The sequence below is a fragment of the Stomoxys calcitrans genome, chromosome 2, assembly GCF_963082655.1.
Source record: "Stomoxys calcitrans chromosome 2, idStoCalc2.1, whole genome shotgun sequence".
Classification (NCBI taxonomy): Eukaryota; Metazoa; Arthropoda; class Insecta; order Diptera; family Muscidae; genus Stomoxys; species Stomoxys calcitrans.
In genome coordinates this window covers 106,532,434-106,553,933 of record NC_081553.1, presented here as the reverse complement: position 1 = coordinate 106,553,933, position 21,500 = coordinate 106,532,434, and the positions used below count along the sequence as shown (strand labels likewise).

At 40.4% G+C, this 21,500-nt stretch overlaps 1 protein-coding gene across 16 annotated transcripts in view; it reads right to left on the bottom strand.

Annotated features, from left to right (window-relative positions):
• Positions 1-21,500, bottom strand: part of LOC106081822 (protein lap4) — a 704,386-nt gene that overhangs the window by 55,352 nt on the left and 627,534 nt on the right. For 15 of the 16 annotated variants that reach the window (XM_059364098.1, XM_059364099.1, XM_059364100.1 and 12 more), the window contains one exon: positions 470-1,294. The exons of the other annotated variant lie outside the window; for it this stretch is intronic. In XM_059364098.1, coding sequence (XP_059220081.1) covers positions 470-1,294 — 825 coding nt within the window. The remainder of the gene's footprint in view (positions 1-469; positions 1,295-21,500) is intronic. 16 annotated transcript variants of the gene reach the window in all.

The following is a 21,500-nucleotide window of genomic DNA, read 5'->3' as shown; positions in this document are numbered from 1 at the left end:
CAAATAAATTGAAAACACATCCTTGCTTGTTAGAGATATGAGTTTTGCCAAAAAAAAAGAAAAAAATAATATTTCCTAAATCCTGTAAATATTGACTAACACTCATACATACAAAGGGAATAAACGCAAATGCAATATGTAATAATAATACAACATATAGAGGGGGGGTACAAACATTGCTAGACCAGATACAATAAGGGTTCGGTGAGAGGTGATCATGATGTGAACACATACGGTGAAAGCAGGAGGGGTCTGTGAACTAAGGTAGTGCTAATGATGGCAAGGACGAATGCTATAGTTATGCATTCCTAAAGATATGCATTCATACACACAGACATACATACGTATGCCCCGCAAAAAGGCAGACAGAGGTGTGGCATTCTAACAACTGGTCTCTGAGGGTTGATGGGAATGCATGGATGTGTGTGAGTATGTTTCTTTCTTTCTTTTGCTCTCATCTCGAACTTACTTTATAAAATCATTGGCTTTCTTTGAATCCTTAGAAGATGTGCCCGTCTCTAGGGACATGGGGTCTATTGAGGCATTTAAGACTTGCGAAGCTCTTTTCTCTGCATGGGCAGGAGAACGTAATACGGGTATGCGACTAGAGGGCGGTGAGGTAGATTCTTCAACTTCCGGTTCCAGGTCTTGATGCTGCTGCTGCTGTTGTTGTTGTTTGTACAAAAGAGCGGGTGGTATAACAACTTTAACCTTTGGCTTTGGCAACAATGAGGGTTTCTTTGTTACTGGTATTGTTGCCAGTTTTGGTGTTTCCGCTGGCACCTGGCTCGTTGAGACGTTCATCGTCGAAGTGGCAGGAAGAGTGGGTGCTGTGGGAGATGTAATGCTGGCATTGCCCTGAGCCTTCAACTTAACTGATTTCGCACTCAGTACACCACCATCTGTGTCTGATGCTGTTGAAGTTGGTGATGCTGCTGCTTTTGCTACTTTTGCCTTTGCTTTCGCTTTTGGAATTTTCATTTTTGGCTCCTTGTCCTGCGGTTTTGACGTTTGCTCAGCACTTGTTGTCACCATTGTTGTTGACTCATGTCTAACAATATTTTCGTTTGGCTTTAATGCATTCGCAGCAGCATCAACAGCCTGCTTAACTCGCGCTTTTACCACCACAGAGGGAGGCTTTAGTGTCCTCTTTGGAGGCAGAGCAGCAGTAGCGGCGGATATTGTGCCAGTAGTGTTGGGGGTAGTTGTGATGCTGATAGTGGAACTTTGTGCTGTTTCTGATGGAATTTCAACGGTAGTGTCTGGCTGTTCTTCTACTGCTTGAAGTACGGATCTATTTTTATGATGGTGCACAATTGGTGATGGGTCGGTCGTATTGGTGTGTGTGTGGGTGTGGGTGTACAACAGAAAGTGTTTGATGTGTGCAAGTAGTGTTTTATGCATTATGAAATATTTGTTGAAAGCAGATAGTCGACGAAGAATCCAAGTGATTTTGTGTTGATGTACAACACACACACATACATATGTATGAAGGTTTATACGTATGGTTATATGGGATTTTCAAAATATACGCACACATTTAAAAAGATTTTTTAATTTTACATTTATTGTGCATACATTTCGTGTGTATGTGTGTTTTTTATTTGTAGAAAAATCCAATAAAATCCATTTTGTTGTCGTCAATGCCAGAGCACAGATTTTGATGCAGTTTTCATAATATTCCAGTGAAAGTTGTTGTGTTGTTGTTTGTTTGTTTTCATTGAGATTTGTTGTTGTTTGTATTTTTTGATTTAGATTTTTTTTTTGATATGTGTTTGTTTTTTTTTTGTGAAGAAAACAGAAAAAATTGTAAAGAAACAAAAGAAAAATAAAAGAAAAAAAAAAATAATAATAATAATCATTATTCTGCTGTTCTGTTGGTTTTGTTATTTGAATTTTTCCAAAAATAATTGTTTTAGCAGATGGTAAAATCCTTTGAGTTTCTTATGCTGTTTACAAAAAATACTTTTAATCATAAAAATTCGTTTGTTGTTCCTTGTTATTCAATAAAATAGGCACAATGATAAAAAAATGTTCGAACCCCTTAACACAATATTTAATAGCATATTTGGAAACTAAAGTTATGCGAACAAGCGATTCTACGTGGCTTAAACTTGACAAAGTCCAGGCCAATCTTGTTCCTCACCACAATTATGAACACCGATCTCCCTGTGGAGTCACCTGGAGTTGCTACATTTAATTGAGCTGACATATGACATAAATAAGACATGGTTAAGGCCGCCCGTGTTCAAAATACCGTATATAACGTTGATGAAATCGCAAACAAATTAAGAACCATAATTTAAAAATCTCCACCTGGAATGTCCTAACTCTATACAAAGCTTGTGCAGCATACGCACAAGGGGAAGTACAAGAAAGACAATAACGCCTTAGTGGCCTTACGTCACTACGGGAATACAGTCCCACAGAATATGTTGCAAGGTGTAGTGTGAACATAGACAGCAGTGGGCCACAAGCGTAGTCATCGTAGCCTCTGAAGTCCTCGTTACCAGACTATGTGACCCCTCGGGCCAGTCTTGTGCGGTAATATTCGCAAGAGCAACACTCCTGCCCCAATGTTGCCTGACCAGTGCCGGAAAGTGTATCTTTCTTTCATTTGAACTGCAATGGTCTCCGCGATAAGATCGACGAAATTGTAGACTTTCTGAGTCTGATCAACAACTGCAGCCTACACAGTTGTCATGATTACAATGTGCTACGCAAGGATCGCTTACGGGATGGAGGTGGGGGATTGGTCTTCGTGATACGCCATTCTGTGTAGCATAGACACATCTCACCTGCTCCTGACGCTAGTGTCCCCTACATGAAATGTATAGGGATAGACGTCAGGTACGGTATTGCCGAGATAGAGCTATACAACGTGCACATACCGCAGATTGGCTATTGGCGAAATCGTAGACTTTATGAGTCTGACCAACAACTGCAGCCTACACAGTTGTCGTGGTTACAATGTGCCAAGGATCGCTTACGGGATAGAGGTGGGGGATTGGTCTTCGTGATACGCCATTCTGTGTAGTATAGACACATCTCACCTGCTCCTGACGCTAGTGCCCTCTACATGAAATGCAAGGGATAGATGTCAGCTACGGTACTGCCGAGATAGAGCTATACAACGTGCACATACCGCAGATTGGCTATTGTGACCCAGTTATTGGGCAAGTTTACAGGCCCAACGTTAGTGGCCTACTTTCTGTCTACAATCGCCGGGTATCAGACTTGGATGCGCATCACGTTTCATGCCAGTCTCCTCTAGGTAACGACCAGCGAGGCATAGCTTTTATGCAGAGCAGATTGAAGGCTCCACGTTTGGTCAACGAAGATGTCAAACCCCCGGATTACGCCTGATCTCCTGATTGACGTATCCTGGCAAGCCGTCATTTCTTTGCGACCACCACTCTATTTCATAACCTCTGAGCGCCGGACGTTTATCAATTAAAAGAAAGTCGATTGGGTCGGCTTCAGAGAGCACACCAATCGTCGAATTAGTGAGCTGACACCACCCTCAAATGGGCTAGTAGCTGAGAGACACTTTATTTTACCCCAATAGCTGCTCAAATTCCCGGCTCATGCAATGGTACTGGGGATTCGTTGCACTGACCCTCCCGACCCTCAGAATCGGCGAACTGAACCTGCAAATTAACAGGAAAGTCAATGAACATAAGTGGAATATGTGGCTGGTACACTTGAAGTAATGTAACTTAGGTTTAGTTTAAGGCTATCTGTGGTCTACTGTTAGGTCACTTTCGACGCCCGTAAGCTGGAATGATAGGACCTCAGTCACTTTTGGCGACGCAACTTTTATTGGCCAGTAAATAAACGCTAGCTTGTTCAACCGTCAAGTTATAGTGCATCCCGAAAATGACAAGGCTAGGAGGAGAGACGTCACATCTGTGGTCTCCGAGCCTATGGACGACCTTCACAAAGTTAAGAAGAGATGAAGTTAAGAATGTCATACGTGTCGCCAAGTCATCCAAGGCGCTGGGCCCCTAATGCTGAAGAATCTGGATTTACCAGGAATCGAGTACCTTCCAAATGTCCTCAACCTGTATTTGAGCAATCTTGCAGTAATCGAAGTCTAGAAGATGAGCGGAGTGATCCCGCCACTAAAGTCTGAAAATCTGAAAAGGTCCCGAGAAAGGGGGAGTCGTACAGACCGATTTCTCTTCTCTCATCAGTGGCCAAGGCGCTTGAGGGACTACTCCTCTCCCAGGATCGCTGGAGAATTTTCATTCGCCGAACATCAGCATGGATTTCTCCGAATTCCTTTTTTGGGATATTCAGCAGAACCAACAGACGAAAAATAGATCACAACACACTGCTAAAATACCACACACACCACAACGAGAATGCCTCAGAACCTTTCCTTGATGATGGCATAGAATGTATGACGCTTAGTCAGAGTAATAGTGAACCGACTAAAAAACAACGAAGCAGCAGGAGCCGACGTGTTGCCAGCTGATGTATTTATTACCGGAAGCGACATAAGGAGTAAGCCACCGTGACGCAGAGGTAAGCATGTCCATGCATGTACATTTGTAAAGTATCCTGCTATGTTAAAACTTCTCTACTAAGTGGTGTCGGTATGCGGCATGCCATTTGGATTTGGCATAAAAAGGAGGCCCCTTTGAGCTTTATTTTAAAACGGACTGCACTCATTGATATGAGACAAGTAACCCCACTCGGCACGGGATAGCTGTTGGCACCTCACAGGCTAGAACGTGGAGGTCCGATCTGTGTGGTTATCATTACTGTCACGATATGCTAAGCTGCGAGTTACCGGGCGCGTCCGCAAGTTGCGGATAGTGGAATGCTCCATACGGAGTAGCTGCAACGACAGTCGCGGACAATCAGCGATATGGAACGGAGAGTCTCAGTGAGAGACCGGCTCCTGTACAAATACTGAGTGCCTATGTTGCTCGCTATGACAAGGCGAGTTATTGGTGCCTTTAAATAACCAATGGCCACACTGTTTCCGCGGCGATCGGTCCATTGGACCGGAACAAACTTGCTCACCTACAGGAGCTTGACGAGGATCGCCACCTCTACATGAAAATGTGGCTACAACAACAGCAAGTATCCCCAGTTCCTTAATGGAATGTTTATGGGAAATTTAGTGGTTTAGTGGCTACATAAGGAGTATCAGCTCGTCCGAGCGAGCTGGCTAGAAAAACACATACCCGATCATTGAAACCTCAGCATGCTATGTCCCGTGTGGATGGCTGTGGAGTATACGGACCAAGGAACTTCGAAGGGTACAGAGGCTGCCCTGCGTCGGAATCACGGGGGGCTTTAAGATCCACATAACAGGCGGGTCTGTAGACGATTGTAAACTTACAACCTGTTAAGATTTATACATATCTGGACCTGTGCCGCGAAGGTAGCGCTAAGTCTGAGGAAACTTGGCATACTGAGGGAAGGCGGACACGATCACTGCTCCATTCTGGAGGCCATAGACGCGAGAACTAGGTTCGGACTACCTGTCGCAGAGAGATCAAAGGTAGTTCCGGATTCGCTTTTCTGGAAGAGAGGAGTGGGAGACAGATGTGTTTAAGTTGGATGCGACCTCGGTCTTCACTGGACGTGTAAACGGTCTGTAGGGCAGAGGTCTGTGCCATAACATTGGTCGCAAAGAAGATCCGGAGGTTGGATCTGTCACCTTCGGAACTCAGGTATATGTGGACAGTATGGCGGTCCTCAAAACCTTGCATTCAATGATGGTGAGGTCGAAGTGCGTGACGGAGTGTTTGGAGGCTGTGTTGGCCTGAGTTTCCGGACACATCCGTGTTCTGGGAAATGAGGATGAGTATGACAGGTGGTGATCCACAACGGCCGGCAGACCTTAGGCCGGTCTTGCACACATGCCTTTTGTCGAACTACTGTAATTAGTAGAGGAAATGGCTAGTGATAAGTCGGTGACGAAGTGGGTTGTGGATGGTTGTCGAACACTCTGGCCAACTGTTGACCACAAATAAACGCGGGAGTTAGACTGGGCTTTAATAAGGGGTCACTGAGTACGATTACGGATGTCATAACCGGACACTGTGCAATATGCCATCTAGCCGCACGCTTGGGAATGCCGTGAAGTAAAAAGTGGATATAATACAAAATTCCCGAAATAAAGTACTGCGTACTATGGTAAACGCCCCTTGGTTCATACGCAACAAAGAACTGCATCCAGACTTGGGAGTAAAAACCATTACTGAAGAAATTTATCCCAACGCTCAAAAATATGACCTCAAGCAACAAATTCATATAAATATGTCCTATAAATATGGTCAGCAACTATTCAGACACAAGGCTACTTCCGAGAAGTATACTCATGGATTAAGCCACATAAATGATGATTGTATTTATTGGTTGCCCAAAAAGTAATTGCGGATTTTTCATATAGTCGGCGTTGACAAATTTTTTCACAGCTTGTGACTCTGTAATTGCATTCTTTCTTCTGTCAGTTATCAGCTGCTACTTTTAGCTTGCTTTTGAAAAAAAGGGTAAAAAAGTATATTTGATTAAAGTTCATTCTAAGTTTTATTAAAAATGCATTTACTTTCTTTTAAAAAATCCGCAATTACTTTTTGGGCAACCCAATATAAAATTAGGCTATAGTTATTGAAATATTTCTCATCAACTAGGTTAATTATTTGTGCATTCCATTTGTGTTGTTAACATGAAGAGTGTAAAAACAGTCGGTGCGGGGGCTCTTTTTTTCATCATCGTAATTCCTCCCGATTTCTTCCTTTTTTGCTTTTCTTCCTTTTCTTCTTTGTCTTGCTTATGAACACTGGGGCCGGAATGGTCTCTGAGTGAACTCACTTTTCGGGATGGCCTACCCATAAAACCCAAACCTAAACCTATGACCCGTACACAAGATAGGAGGCAGCATGTGCACACTAGAGAAGAATAAGTCTCCTTCAGCATACAAGATACTCTTGTATGAAAGAATAAAACCTAAAGTCAAGTCAAGATAATTGGGTTCTATCAAAGCATTTTTATACCCTCCACTATAGGATGGGGGTATACTTATTTCGTCATGCTGTTTGTAACACCTCGAAATATGCGCCTAAGACACCATAAAGCATATATGTTCTTAATCGTCGTGACATTTTAAGTCGAATTCGCCATGTCCGTCCGTCTGTCTGTCTGTCTGTCGAAAGCTCGCTAACTTTTGAAGAATTAAAGCTAGCCCCTTGAAATTTTGCGCAAATACTTCTTATTAGCGTAGGTCGGTTGGGATTGTAAATGGGCCATATCGGTCCACGTTTCGATATAGCTGCTATATAAACCGATCTTGGGTCTTGACTTCTTGAGCCTCTAGAGCACAATTCTCGTCCGATTGGAATGAAATTTTGCACATAGTGTTTTCATATCGCTTCCAAGAACTGTGCTAAGTATGGTTCAAATTGGTTCACAACCTCATATAGCTGCCATATAAACCGATCTTGGGTCTTGACTTCTTGAGCCTCTATAGGGCGCAATTCTCGTCCGATTTGACTGAAATTTTGTACGTAATGTTTTGATATGGCTTCCAAGAACTGTGCTAAGTACGGTTCAAATCGGTTCACAACCTCATATAGCTGCCATATAAACCGATCTTGTGTCTTGACTCCTTGAGCTTTTAGAAGGCGCAATTCTTATCCGATTTGGCTGTAATTTTGCACGTGGTGTTTTGGTATTACTTCCAACATTTGTTCTATGTATGGTCCAAATCGGTCCATAACCTGGTATAGGTGCCATATAAACCGATCTTGGATTTTAACTTATTGAGCCGCTAGAGGGCGCGATTCTCATCCTATTGGGCTAAAATTTTGCACGTGGTGTTTAGGTATTACTTCCAACATTTGTGTGATATATGGTCCAAATCGGTCCATAACCTGGTATAGGTGCCATATGAACCGATCTTGGATTTTAACTTATTGAGCCGCTAGAGGGCGGGATTTTCGTCCGATTTGGCTAAAATTTTGCATGAGGTCTTTTGATATGACTTCCAACATTTGTGTGATGTATGGTCCAAATCGGTCCATAACCTGGTATAGATGCCATATAAACCGATCTTGGATCTTAACTTATTAAGCCGCTAGAGGGCGCGATTCTCATCCGATATGAATTCCAAAAAGTGTGTTAAGTGTGGCGCAAAAAGTTACATAACCTGATATAGCTGTCATATAAGCCGATCTGGGAACTTGACTTCTTGGGCCTCTAAAGAGCGCAATTTTCATCCGATTTGGCACAAAGTTTGTACAAAGGCTTCTCCCATGGCTTGCAAATTCGTGTGCAATATGCTCTGAATTGATCAATAGCTTCATACAGCTTCAATATAAACCGATCTCCCGATTTTGCTTCTTGAGCGCCGAATCGGATTATAACTTGATATAGCTCCTTCTCCTCCTTCCTCATTCATTATTCTCTGTTTGCCTTAAAAGAGATACTGCGTAAAGAACTCGACAGAAGCGATCCATGGTGGAGGGTATATAAGATTCGGCCCGACCGAACTTAGCACGCTTCTACTTGTTAGACCTGGTAATTCTACCATAGACCAGATATTCCATTTCGTCAAATCCTAGAAAAGACTGAAGAAGAACGAATTGACATTTACCATCTCTTCGTCGTCTGCAACGCCATTTGTGTAAGGTTCAAACAATTTTTTAAACATTGTTTCTTATTTTGTTAAAGTAATTATAATAAAAATAATTTAGTTTTCCCTACTAAACAATTTTATGATGTACAATACAACTTTGAAAACTTTTCCATTAACAAATTTTATTACCTTATTGTAAAAACAACATTTAAACTCAAAGGATTTACATTTATTACCACCTAAATGATTTTTTTAGAATCATCTCATTTGCTAGAATATAATATTTTATATTATTTTGTAAATTTTTTGTTGATTTTGTTGTTGGTTGTTGTTGTTTTAGTTGTTAGCAGAATTCATTAGTTTGATTATTAATTTCATAAATATTGATGTTTATCGATCGATGATGGGATTTGTTTTCATTATGACAATGATAAATAAGCACTTCGAACATTGGTTGGGTTGGTTATGGATTGGTTTCTGCATTGGTTAGTCACATAATTATTTCATCATTCACAGGACACAATGGATGCATTTTGTTTATGCATTTTATTAAGCGACAGCAAGCATTTCATGGTATAATCATTGGTTTAGAACACACACACATACATAAATTATAGATAAATTATCTTATATGATAATAATTGTTATGAGATTAAGCATTCATATGGATGGTTATAATTGTGGCACTTAATAATGGTTTTATATAAAAACTAATTATATCTTTGTAATTTGTTGCACACGAGTCATTTATAATACTACAAATAGGTCACTAAATAATATCTATGTATGTACGAATATTCGATGAGCGTATTTAAATGTTTATTTAATGATACAGTGGTTTCCCCATTTTTTTATTGAAAGGCATTCTGATTGAGTTCACCATGCAACCCCAATTATATTTGAACAAGCACGAAGTTTTAGATGTGTTATACTTACTAAGATGAATAAATGACCGTTTATAAAATTCAAAGTGGTATCATCTTATTGTTCGATCCCTTTTCTGGTATAAGGATAAAGGCTCATTCTACCAAAGCTTAATTATATTCCCCCAGCCTTATAAAGCTATTGCCAGACATTTCCAAGATTTAAAATACTTAGAGGCACACCCTATTTGATACTACTACTACTACCAAATTTCCCATGAACATTCCATTGAGGAACAGGGGATACTTCTCTCATATCAATGAGTGCAGTTCGATTAGAGTTTAAGCTCAATGATAAAGGGCATCCTTCTTTGTAGCATAGCGACACCACTTGGTAGGGAAGTTTTAACATGGCTGGATACCTTACAAATGTAGCCAGCATTAGTAAGGGGATAACCACCGCCGAAAATTGTGTAGATGTTCACGACGGGATTTGAACACAGGCGTTCGGGTTCATATGCGGACATGGTAACCTCTGCCCCACTGTGACCTCTTTCTCCCTTTTTGATACAGTCTGTTAAAATTAAATCTTATATATAAAAATCAATTTGTGTTTGTTTGTAGGTTTGTTTGTTTGTTCCTTAAAGACTCAGAAACGGCTGAAACGATATTCCTGAAATTTTAACTGATGGTTCACAATAATCCCGTGGTGAAAATAGGGTAATAAATTTTTTGATACCTGAAGGGGGAGCGGACCCTCCCCCTAACCCTAATTTTCAGAAACGCCAGATCTCGGAGATGGGTGGTGCGATTTAAGTGAAATTTTGGGTGCTCTCTTATAATAGACTAGAAAAAAAATTGGCATCCAAATTTCGGATGGGGTACCTAGGGGGGCGTCCCTCCGAAAAACCTACCAAATATATATATACACCAAGCACGACAATATGGGACTCAAATGAAAGGTATTTAAGATTACAAAACGCATCTGATCGGACCAAGCGTTTAGGGGGACCACCCCAAACACCCCTAAATGGGACATATTTACCGACCATGGCAATATGGGGCTCAAATGAAAGATATTTGCGTAAAATACGAATCTGTAAAATACGAATATTATATCCAAATTTGGGACAAAATTTCTGGGGGTCCACTCTTTCCCAAAACTCCCCCCAAACAGGACTTATTTACTGACCATGGCAATATTGGGCTTAAATAAAAGGTATTTGAGTGTAGAATACGAATCTGAAATTCAGATGTGGGACCAAATGTTTCGGGGCCGCCCATCCCTGAGAACATCCCCCAAAGAAGACAAATTTACGACCATAGTAATATGGGGCTCACATGAAAGGTCTTTGGAAGTAAAGCACGAATCTGATATCAATGTTCGGGAAAAGTGTCTATGGGGCCACCCCAACCACATAAAACCACCCAAGTAGGAAGTATTTGCTGACCATAGCAATATGAGACTCAAATAAGAAGTATTTTAGAGTAGAACAGGAATGTGATACATATTATATAGCCAAGTCACTGAGTGGCTGGCCCATCCCCCAAAACACGCCCCAAACCGGTCATGTTTGCCGACTATATAAAAATGGAGATCAAATAAAGGGTAATTGCGAGTAGACCATGAATCTGATATCAACATTCGGGACGAACTGTCTAGCGGACGTCCCATCACCATAACAACCCCCACGTTGGGCTTAGAGTTTGGGAAACCACTTCACTCCCCCAAAACACCTCTTAATCGGGCATATTTACCCACCATGTCAATGTGGGACTTAAATAAAAAGGTATTGGGGGTCTGCCCTTTTCCCAAAATACCCGATAAACAGAAATTTTTTACTGAGCATCGCAATATGAGGCTCAAATATAGGTATTTGGGAGTAGAATACGAATTTGATATCCAAATGTAGGACCATGTATTTAGGGCATCACCCGTTCGCCAAAACACCCCCCAAAGTGTAAAAATTTGTCGACCATGCCAATATGTGGCTCACATGAAAGGTATTTGAGATTAGAAAATGAATATGATAACCAATTTTGGAGCCATGTGTTTGGGGGACGCTTCAGCCTGTAAACTCCCCTCAAATCCAATAGCATTATGGGGTTTAAATAAATGGTATTTGAGAGAAAGCCACGATGCTGATACTTTTTCAGGGCCAAGTGTCTGGGGGACAACCTCAACCCCGAAAACACCCCTAAATCAGACAACATGAGAATATCGGACTGAAATAAAATATTTTAAGAATGGAGTATACCTTACATCCAAACTTAGACCAATAAAGGTCATATGGGATTCAGATAAAGGCACGTATATTGTTAAACTGTTTGTCAAGCGATATTCTATTTTCGTAGAATGGTATTTCACTAAAAGCTCTTTAATTGTCGAAAATAAATATTCCAAGGAAAATTTTGTTCCATATAAAGTAAAAAAAAGCGCAGCGGAGCGGGCCCAGTCCAGCTAGTATTGTTATAAAATGAGCATTTTACTAAATTTCAACAAAGCTATATCCAGAATTTCTAAAGGTGTAAAATACTTAGTTCAGGCACACCCTTTCTGATACAGGCTATTAAAACTTAAATATTCTAAAGATATGAGCATTTTACTAACATTCAACGATTTTGAAGAAAGTCTTTCCTTATTAATCTAAGTTCGAAACAATGTATGCTGTTTAGCAATCGTAGACTCTAGACTTGGGCTAGTTTGAAAAGAGGGTGCATTTATCCGCCCCATGCTACTATGGACATACAACTAAGCCAGCAATCTTCTTATTGTACGCTCTAAATACTAAAAGTTAACTCGAAAAAAAGGTAATCAATGTCAAAAACACAGTGCTACTTACAAAATCCCTAGTTGTTTTTCATACCACGCCCCTAAGTTGGTTCATGTCTGGTATTGTGTCCCCACCTATGATCCGATTTATGTTAGCCGCGAAAACCTGGCTATGACATAGAAATTGCTCCAAAATCTCATAATCTACCCCACATGCCCTACATGTGCTATCGCTTGGCGCACCGTTATGATATCGAAAACTATACTGACCTCCTTCTTACTTCCCTTCCATAATAGCCTCGTTTTCAAACGATCCGGATCTCCCCAAAGGATTTTCGTCGTCCTAACTATCGTTTCTCAGGCGTTCGCCATCTACGCCCTTAACTCGGATTGCGTCAGTTTCAAAAGGCTTCTGGTTGGCCAAGTTTAATGAATGCAGTCCTCTGGTGAATCGTGCCATCCTCAGAGAAGGCGTAAATCTCCTTATTACATTTCAAGACTGTTCGCGACCTAACTGTCCTGATTGCTATTACCCTGATGTCCAGTTTACTGTTCGTTAAGATGTTTACAATCGACGTCTTTGCGTAAACACTACACCACTTCACTTCCCTGGTCGCCTGGACCTACACTTGCTGGACCTTTTTGTGGTCATGCAGTGAAAAACAGATCTCAGCACCTGGGTTCTCAATGTAGACCCCTAGGCCCACTCTGTCTGGATCAAAATCCATATGCGAAGCATGACGAACTTCCTGATGGCATTACCACTGTTCGGTTATTCCTAAACTGTGCCGCTAGCAGTAATACCTCGCCTTCGACCTCAAATGTAGTCTTAGGCTTTCTATTACCGCCTCGATTATACCGCAATAGAATGACCTGCTCCTCTATACTTCCATCACCTTAAGTCTAATAACCAAAATGGCTTCCTCATACTTAATCTGTAGGTCAATGGGTCGAATATCTAGAATATGCTCATAGAACAAAAATCTTCCGATAACAGCAGACAATGTCTGCTGGCGGTTTGCTGTAACAAAATAGCTGTAATAGCAGTAGATCTGCTGTTCCAGCAAAATTTTTGCAATTTTAGATCACTACAATGTATTTGACCTTGCCTGATATTGAAATCGTTCTATTGAGGAACGTGGTGCGTCAATTGTGCCCCCTTCGACTTCCCTGTGAACAGGCAGATATCAGTCTTCTCTGGGTTAACGTTGAGAGAACGGGAGCAAACTTCTCACGTATCACCGAGTGCTGTCCGATTAAAGTTTTAAGCGTGCCGCAGAGTGACACCTCTTTGGGGAGAAGTTTTTCCATGGCCAAGTAACTCACATTAGTAAGGCGATAACCACCGTCGACAATTTTTTTTGACGTTCTCCCCAGGCGTTCTGCGTCATAGGCGGACATGCTAACCTCTTCGCTATGGTGGCCTATTTTTCAGTCATTGTCTGTAATAGGTTATTTTGGTGGTCATCCATTGAAGTGGCGGTAGAATATCCCTTGTGATTCTTTCTCAGTTATATTTATGTCATGCGACCAACCCGGTCCAGCCCGGTCCACTGGGTACTGGTCTAAGGATTAGATCGGGGTATCGGTCACCACTTGTTGAAACCCCCCTTATGTCAATGCATTCCACCCAATATGTACGTCTTGGTACCGACCTTTTCTTGATATAGGCATGCTGTTTGTATTTGAACAGTTCACTGGATGTCCTACTTTTTATCATGGTATCCATATGGTATTCCATGATTCTGAGTGGAAAGGATATAAGACTAATAGGTCTGTAGGTCTTTGGTGTGGCATAACTTGCCTTGTCGGGCTTGGGTGTAACTGCCACCATGACTCCTGCCAGGCTTTCGGAGTATATGCAAACCCCTGCATGCTATGAAAAAGTGACCAGATGCGGTGCGAGGTAGTCCGCCTCCTTCTGTAATAACGCCAGAAATGTTGCATCCGGTCCGAGAGACTCAAATGGTTGGAAACTCCTCAAGGCTTCCTTTACCATAAATTCTGTTATGATAAGTCCACGATTCCTGTATCACTGTGATTTTCGTCGTATCCTGTGGAAAATTCGTTTTCATCAAAAACCGCATCATGTTTCAGTTTGAATATGGGTTTTATGGGAGAAACTTTTTCATCTTGCCGGCATCATTAGCCCTATCGACCTGTTGGCAGAAAAGCTTCCAGTAGGCACGCTGTGGAGCGCCCGGCACGGGATACCTGTGAGCAACACACGGGCTGGAACATTGAGGTTCGATCTGTGTGATGTCCACAGGTTGCAAATAGTGGACAGACGCGGACAATCAGCGTTATCGACCAGAGAGTTTCAGAGGGTGGCTAGGCGGCACCGGCTCTTGCACAATTACTATGTGCCTATGATGTTCGATTGTTCCCGCGGCGATTGATTCTTTGGACCGGAACGAGCTTGCTCACTTACAGGAGCATTACGAAGATCGCCACCTCTACATGAAAATGTGGCTACAACAACATTTTGCCGCTCTAGTAATCTTATTGAGCCGTGTGTAGTACACATCCCAGTAAACTTCCGCTTTTTAAGGACGTGCTCTTCTGTAAAATCTGCGGATTTCTTTCCCATTGTTGCGAATCTGCCTAGTCATCCAGGATCGCCACCTCTACATGAAAATGTGGCTACAACAACAACAACATTTTACCGCTCTAGTAATCTTATTGAACCGTGTGTAGTACACATCCCAGTAAACTTCCGTTTTTTAAGATATGCTCTGTTGTAAAATCTTTGGACCTCTTTCCCATTGTTGCGAATCTGCCTGATCATCCAGGGTTTTTTCTTGAGCTGATTTCCGTTCTCGAAGAGGATAACTATCTTCGAAAGACTCTACTATAGAATTTGTAATCCTATTGACATTATCGGCATTGTTTTCTATGATTAAACCATTCAAAGTATCATGCCTCTGAGTAGACTTCTGAATTTGGTCCAGTTGGTTATCATCTTATTGCGGAATTTTATCGGATTCGGCGCTGACCGTGTTATATTAAACCTCATGTACCGATGGTCTGAGGAGGAGTGCTCCATGGAGACCCTTCAATCCTTTACGCCATCGATTAGATTTTCCAAACATATTGTCACATCTTAAACATCCTCTCTAATCTTAGGCTTTAGACTCTAGAGTCAAATAATGTTTTTTTAACTTTTTCCATTGCTAACAAAAAAAAAAAAACTTTCAACTTGTTCTTCAAGAGTGATTTATGCTTTTAAACGTTTACAAGTAAAAAGTTTTCCATCTGCTTTTGATGTAACGGGTAAAAAAATAAACAATTTTTTTGCGTCGCATTTATTGCTTTTTCAGAAAAATACTTTTACTTTGCAGTAAGCGACAGGTAACCTTCCTCTATTTCCGGCTGATGCAATTCATGCTGACAAAAAGTTCAAAGAGATGAAGAGTTGATACAGAGGACGAAAGACAGTGGCTCAGAGCAATGTCAGCGATTTAGTAATGGGAATACAAAATAAAATGAATTTCTACATTTAGAAAAGGTTACATTATTCTATACTCTACAAGATATTATATTTTTTAACACCAAGAAGGAAGAGCGGCAGACTCTTTGGTAAGCATACGGATTGACTCAGAATCATTTTCTGATTCGATGTAGATATGTTCCTCTGTCTGTAGTTAGTGCACAAAGTACAATTTTCCTCCGATCGTCTTCAAATGTGTCACAGGCATCTTTTTTGGCCTATGATCAACCTTTTGAAACAGAAAAAAATCGGTTTAGATTTGGATATAGCTCCCATATGTACATACTAGCATAAGCCCGGCCGCATCGCTGCCCCCGATAGTACGCCTTATATATAGGTGTAACTATATCGCAATTTTAAGAGCATTATCCTAATCCGTAATGAAAGTAAAATTTTGAAAGTTTGAGATGTACCAACCCAAACTTCATTCTCATTCTGTAAAGAAAGTGCCATTTTGTAAGTTTTAGTACCAAAATGTACGAAAGTCAAATCTTCTAGTCGCCCAATATATATTGTCAAGGTGTAACAATATTTCAAATTTCAAAAGTCAAATTGAAAAGCACATCCACTGAACAATTGCTGAAACGTTCGATCAACTCTTGCTCTATTGTCATATGAAGAGCGTTTCTAGCTAACATTGTTTTGATATGCCATGCATAACAGGCACTTGCCTTCTCACGCAATTCTCTGCCCGGCACATGCTGCCAAGACGTACCTGTATTCCAAATTTCAGAGCTGTTGCTCAATGTGTAAAGAAAGTACCAAATATAGCACTTAAGTACGTTTTTTTCACTCCTGGTACGATAACAGCATATCGTATTTAGCACAACTTATTATATATTTGTCAAGAATACAATAATTTTTACAAATTATTTCATTTTACCCGTCTCCGCCCACTATAAAAGTAAGTAAAGCTATTTCGTACTATTTAGTACTTTTTTGTACTAAAATGTACGATTTGTGAATAAATTCACTGAGTGAGCCAACATACATATTTTTTCATAGTTGAACCTACATGTCAAATTTCAGAGTTCCAGTTCAATCCGTAAAGTAAATACGAAATGGTTCCAAATACTGTACTGAACGTAAGTTTCTTCCGTTTCCAGTACTATTTTTCATATTTTCCTATCTACCTCCTTTATTTTGAAACAATAATCATTTAAGCCAAATTGCGAAGTTCTAGCTCAACCCATTCGCTCTATGCAAAATTCACCTATTTCGTACATTTTTGGTACTTTTTAGTACCTAAATGTCCAAAAGTTCAAAATCTCATTTGGCCTCCCAATTTAAGTTGCCATAGTGTACCTAAGTACCAAACTTCAAAATTCTAGCTCAATTAACAAAAAAGGTACCAAAAAGTACCAAATAGGGTACTAAACGTACTATTTCTCCTACTTCCGATTTTCCGATATTGGGAAATTTTCTTACCATATTTTAGTTTTTTGAGCGGACCCTGTCCTTAGAGACTGGATAAACCATATGTTAAGGAACAGGTGGATAAATTGTGTGTCTCATATCATAAATATAAGGGAGAAAATGGCACAAGGCACGCCACAGGGGGGCATTTGAAGTGGTGTGGTGCTAATGCGAGGACATCGAGTGTGAACATCTTTTCGGACAGTAAAATTGCCATAAGGACAATAACAACCAGGACGGTAAGGCCACGAACAGTCTTGCAGTGTAAGAAGGAGATTAACGCCTTCTCTGAGAATGATAAAATCCGCATCATTTGGGTGCGGGGCCATAACGGAGTAAGGGGAAATGAAAGGGCAGACGATTTGGCAGTGAAGGCCAGAGAACTGCCGTCAATAAACTTGGTTAACCCGAAGCTTTTCGGGTTGACGCAGTCCGAGTTAAGGGATTGGGTGACGAATGCGCATGGAAGATAGTGAAATAGCAAACGGTCGGTAGGACGGCGAAAATCCTATGGGGGGATCCAGATCGTGAGAAGACGAGGCTATTACTGAAACGAAGTAAGAAGTAGGTCAGTATAGCTATTGGTATCATAACGGGACACATAGGACTACGGGCTCAAATATGTAAAATCGATGTGGCAAGTGATTGCATGTGTGGGGCATGCGGGGAGGACGATGAGACCTTGGAGCATTTCCTTTGTCATTGGCCGGCTTTCGCGTCTAACAGATACCGGCACTTAGGTGGGCACACAATACCAGACATGAACCTTAGGGGAGTGGTGTTGACAACAATTAACTTATATTTTCTCTTAAGAGTTTAGGTTAGGTTAGGTAAGAGTGGCTGGCCTTTACAGACTCACTTAGACAATTTTAAGTCCATTGTGATACCACAGTAGTGACAGACCAAGGCTTCTGGCGGGAATCGAACCCACGACCCCTGCACTGGTAATCCAAGCACGCTACCAACTTGGCTACCGGGGCGCCCCTTTCTAGAGCTTACTTTATAGTATTTAGAGTGCACAAAACACCGATTACTGGCTTAGGTGTATGTCCATAGTGGAATGGGGCGGATTAATATCTGCACCCTCTTTTCAACCTAACCTAGTTTTTTGAGACGCTCTTTAATTTGAGCCCAAAATCATAGCTTTAGCCATTTCTTACTTTTTCACAATTTCGTACTTTTTGGTAGTTTTTAGTACCCCAAGGTACGAATATCGCATAATACCGTCTTATCACGAGCCTACGACTCTAGCTTTAGCCATTTGGGCTGGGCGTTGATCAGTCAATCAGATTGGACTGGATTGGATTAAACCGATTTGGACTAATATAGCAATAATGAAGTCCAGGCGTTCAGCGTCATAAGCGTACATACTAACCTCTGCGCTACGGTGGTCTCGGTTCAGTTTTCGATATATCTTCCATATTCGTCCGATTCGCCCGGTTTTATCTAATTCTGAAAAAATTTGTGAATTTGATAATCGATCCACGCGAAATTTGGCACAAAGGTTTGACTATTGACTACTGATGAATATCGTTGAAATCGTTTGTAACTTAGATATAGCTCCCGCATAAATATAACTCCTGATTTTTACCCAACGATTTTCACAAAAGTTTGACTTCCCCTACGACTTGAAATGAAGAATTGCAGCCTATAGACCCAATGTGAAGTATGATAACCTACTTCACATTGGCCCTCTTTGCTAGACTTCAGCCTGTCTTTACTTGTTTATATTCAGTTTTTAAATTCAGAATGCCTTTTAAATTTCTATAATGATTTATGAATTTTCTTAAATTAATCCACCTAAGCCCACAGTGCCCTTAAAATTGTGTCATAGTTAAAACTGTTCGTTTCGCAACTACTTTTAAAAACCCTTTAAAGCGAGCTCTTACATATTTTGCTGAAAAAAAAATCCAAGCGCTTCCGTTGGTTGTTAATGCAACTTTTGTGGTTGCACTGCCTTTTGAGAGCGCTAACAACGATTTTCACTGAATGCAATGCCATTTGCCATTGGTTATTGTTGCTTGATTCGAAAATACGCCCTTCGTCCTTCGAAAGTTAAAAAAAACATTCTACTTTTTTTCTTCTTTTGCATTAAAACGTAAATGTACGCTGACTTGTCTGAAAGTTTAATTTGGGAGCATTTTATAGAAAAGTTTTACTTTATGCCAAGGACAACAAGCATTGAGAATAAATAGAGAGTTGAGAAAGTAACACTTAATGAATGAAAATTTCATGTATTTTTATTCATCTCTTCGGTTAATTGGGCATAAGAAGAGGTTAAATGAATTAAAGGACAATTAAACACAGAAAAGGCAAAGTAAATGTTGACAAATTTTAAAATTTAAAAACGGTTTCGATAAATTCAGAAAATAAATCAAAAATTAAGGAAATATAATTGTAACAGTCCCGCAACAGTTCTGAATTAATAACATTTATTTCATCGGCTTCAGCTTATTGAGCTTATAAAAATGTTGAAAGGAAACAAAGATTGTGTCTTAAGTTCTAGAGAAACAATCTCTAACTCCCAATATCATTCCCAAAGGGAATAATTAATGCAAATAAAATTTAGATTTATATGAAAAAAATACGTTGTTTTTCTCTAAAATAGAGTCGAGCTTAATGGTCATGCGAATTATGTAAAGCGAAAAGATTTGATTATTGATATGATATCCTTGGACATAGATATAGCAGCCATTGGTATACGTTCCGTTTCGAAAGATGGCCGGAATCTCTTGTTCACTACCATCGCTTTGCCACTCCCGGCTATGAAACTCATTTTTGCTACATTCTATGCCATTAGCATATGTGACTGTTAAAAGACCAAAGAGAACAACACCGTAAAACTTTCTTTAGCATTATTCTCTATTATCTCTAAACATTTAACATTAATCTCTATTATATGACAATTAAAGTGATTGCCAATTCCCATGCTTGCAATTCAATCGATTGCAACAACAATGACTATGTTATTTCTCGGCTTCCCAATTCTGAAATCCTTAAAAAATTCGCTAGCATTGGTGAGGGAACAACCACCGATGAACATTCTTTTTAATGTTCGAGTTTAGATTTGAACCCAGGTGTGCTGATGTGTCAACAAAAACGATAGCAGGGTGGTAGAAGCGAAAACATTCGAGGACAATGACTCACTGTCAAAAAACAAACCTTATCGATGGGCAGACAATTGTGAAAGCAGTGGTGAAAAGCATATGATCAACTATGAACACTCACTGCTCTACCGCTCTCTCTCTCTCTTTTTCTTTGTTCCCGTTGGGGTTAATATCCCCCAATAGATGGCGCTGAATTTGTTGTTTGTGAGGCTCGCTGTTGACTCTCTTCCCATAGCCATCACTTACTCAATCGAATTTCCATTTTTGTCGGTCTATCTAGTGACATTTTCGCTAATGATACTAAAAGCCTGGGTTCGAATTTTGGCATTAATATCAGAAAAAATTTTACAGCAGTGCTTATCCCTTCAATAATAATTGAGTTAATTGTGAATAATTAAGCCTTTAAGACTTCAGTAAAAAAAAACTTAGTTTTTATCGGCGCGCCACATAGACTCAACGATCAAACCCTCTCCACTATTCTTTCGCTTTCAAAAAGTTGCAGAATTGAAGAAAAAATGTAACCTACTCTCCAATAGCTTTGATTCCTTTGTGTCATCCCTTCTAACAGTTAAGCACAAACTGGGATATTCAATACATCATACTGTTTTGATAGGTCAGTATGTCTGTTATAAGGAGTTTGAGGTTTTCGCGGCCCTACAGATACCTGGACTAAAAATTTACTATGAGATTCGTGTTCTACACCAAAAAACCTTTTATTTGTGCCTCATATTGTCATGATAGGTCATATTGTCATGATAGTTCATATTGTCGTGATAGGTCAATATGCCTGTTTAGGTGGTTGTTCGCGGTGCATTCTATGGGTGTGGGACAGCTCCCGGACGTTTTGTTCCGAAAGTGAATATTAGTTTCGTGCTCTACATTCAAATATGTTTCATTTGAGCCTCATATTGTTACGGTTGGATAATATATCCGGTTTGGGGGTTGGGGCGGCTCCATGGGTACTTGGACCCAATTTTTAATGAAATTTTTTTAATAAATGAAATTTGGCATGGGGTGCTTTGTTATGACTTTTAATAACTGTGCTAAGCATGGTTCAAATCGGTCAAAAACTGATATAGCTGCCATGTAAACCGATCTTGGATCTTGACTTCTTGAGCCACTAGAGGGCGCAATTCTCCATCGATTTGGCAGAAATTGTGCATGAGTGTTCCGTATAACTTCTAACAACTGTGCAGAGTGCGGTTCAAATTGGGTCCAAAATCGGATATAGCTGCCATATAAACCGATCTTGGAT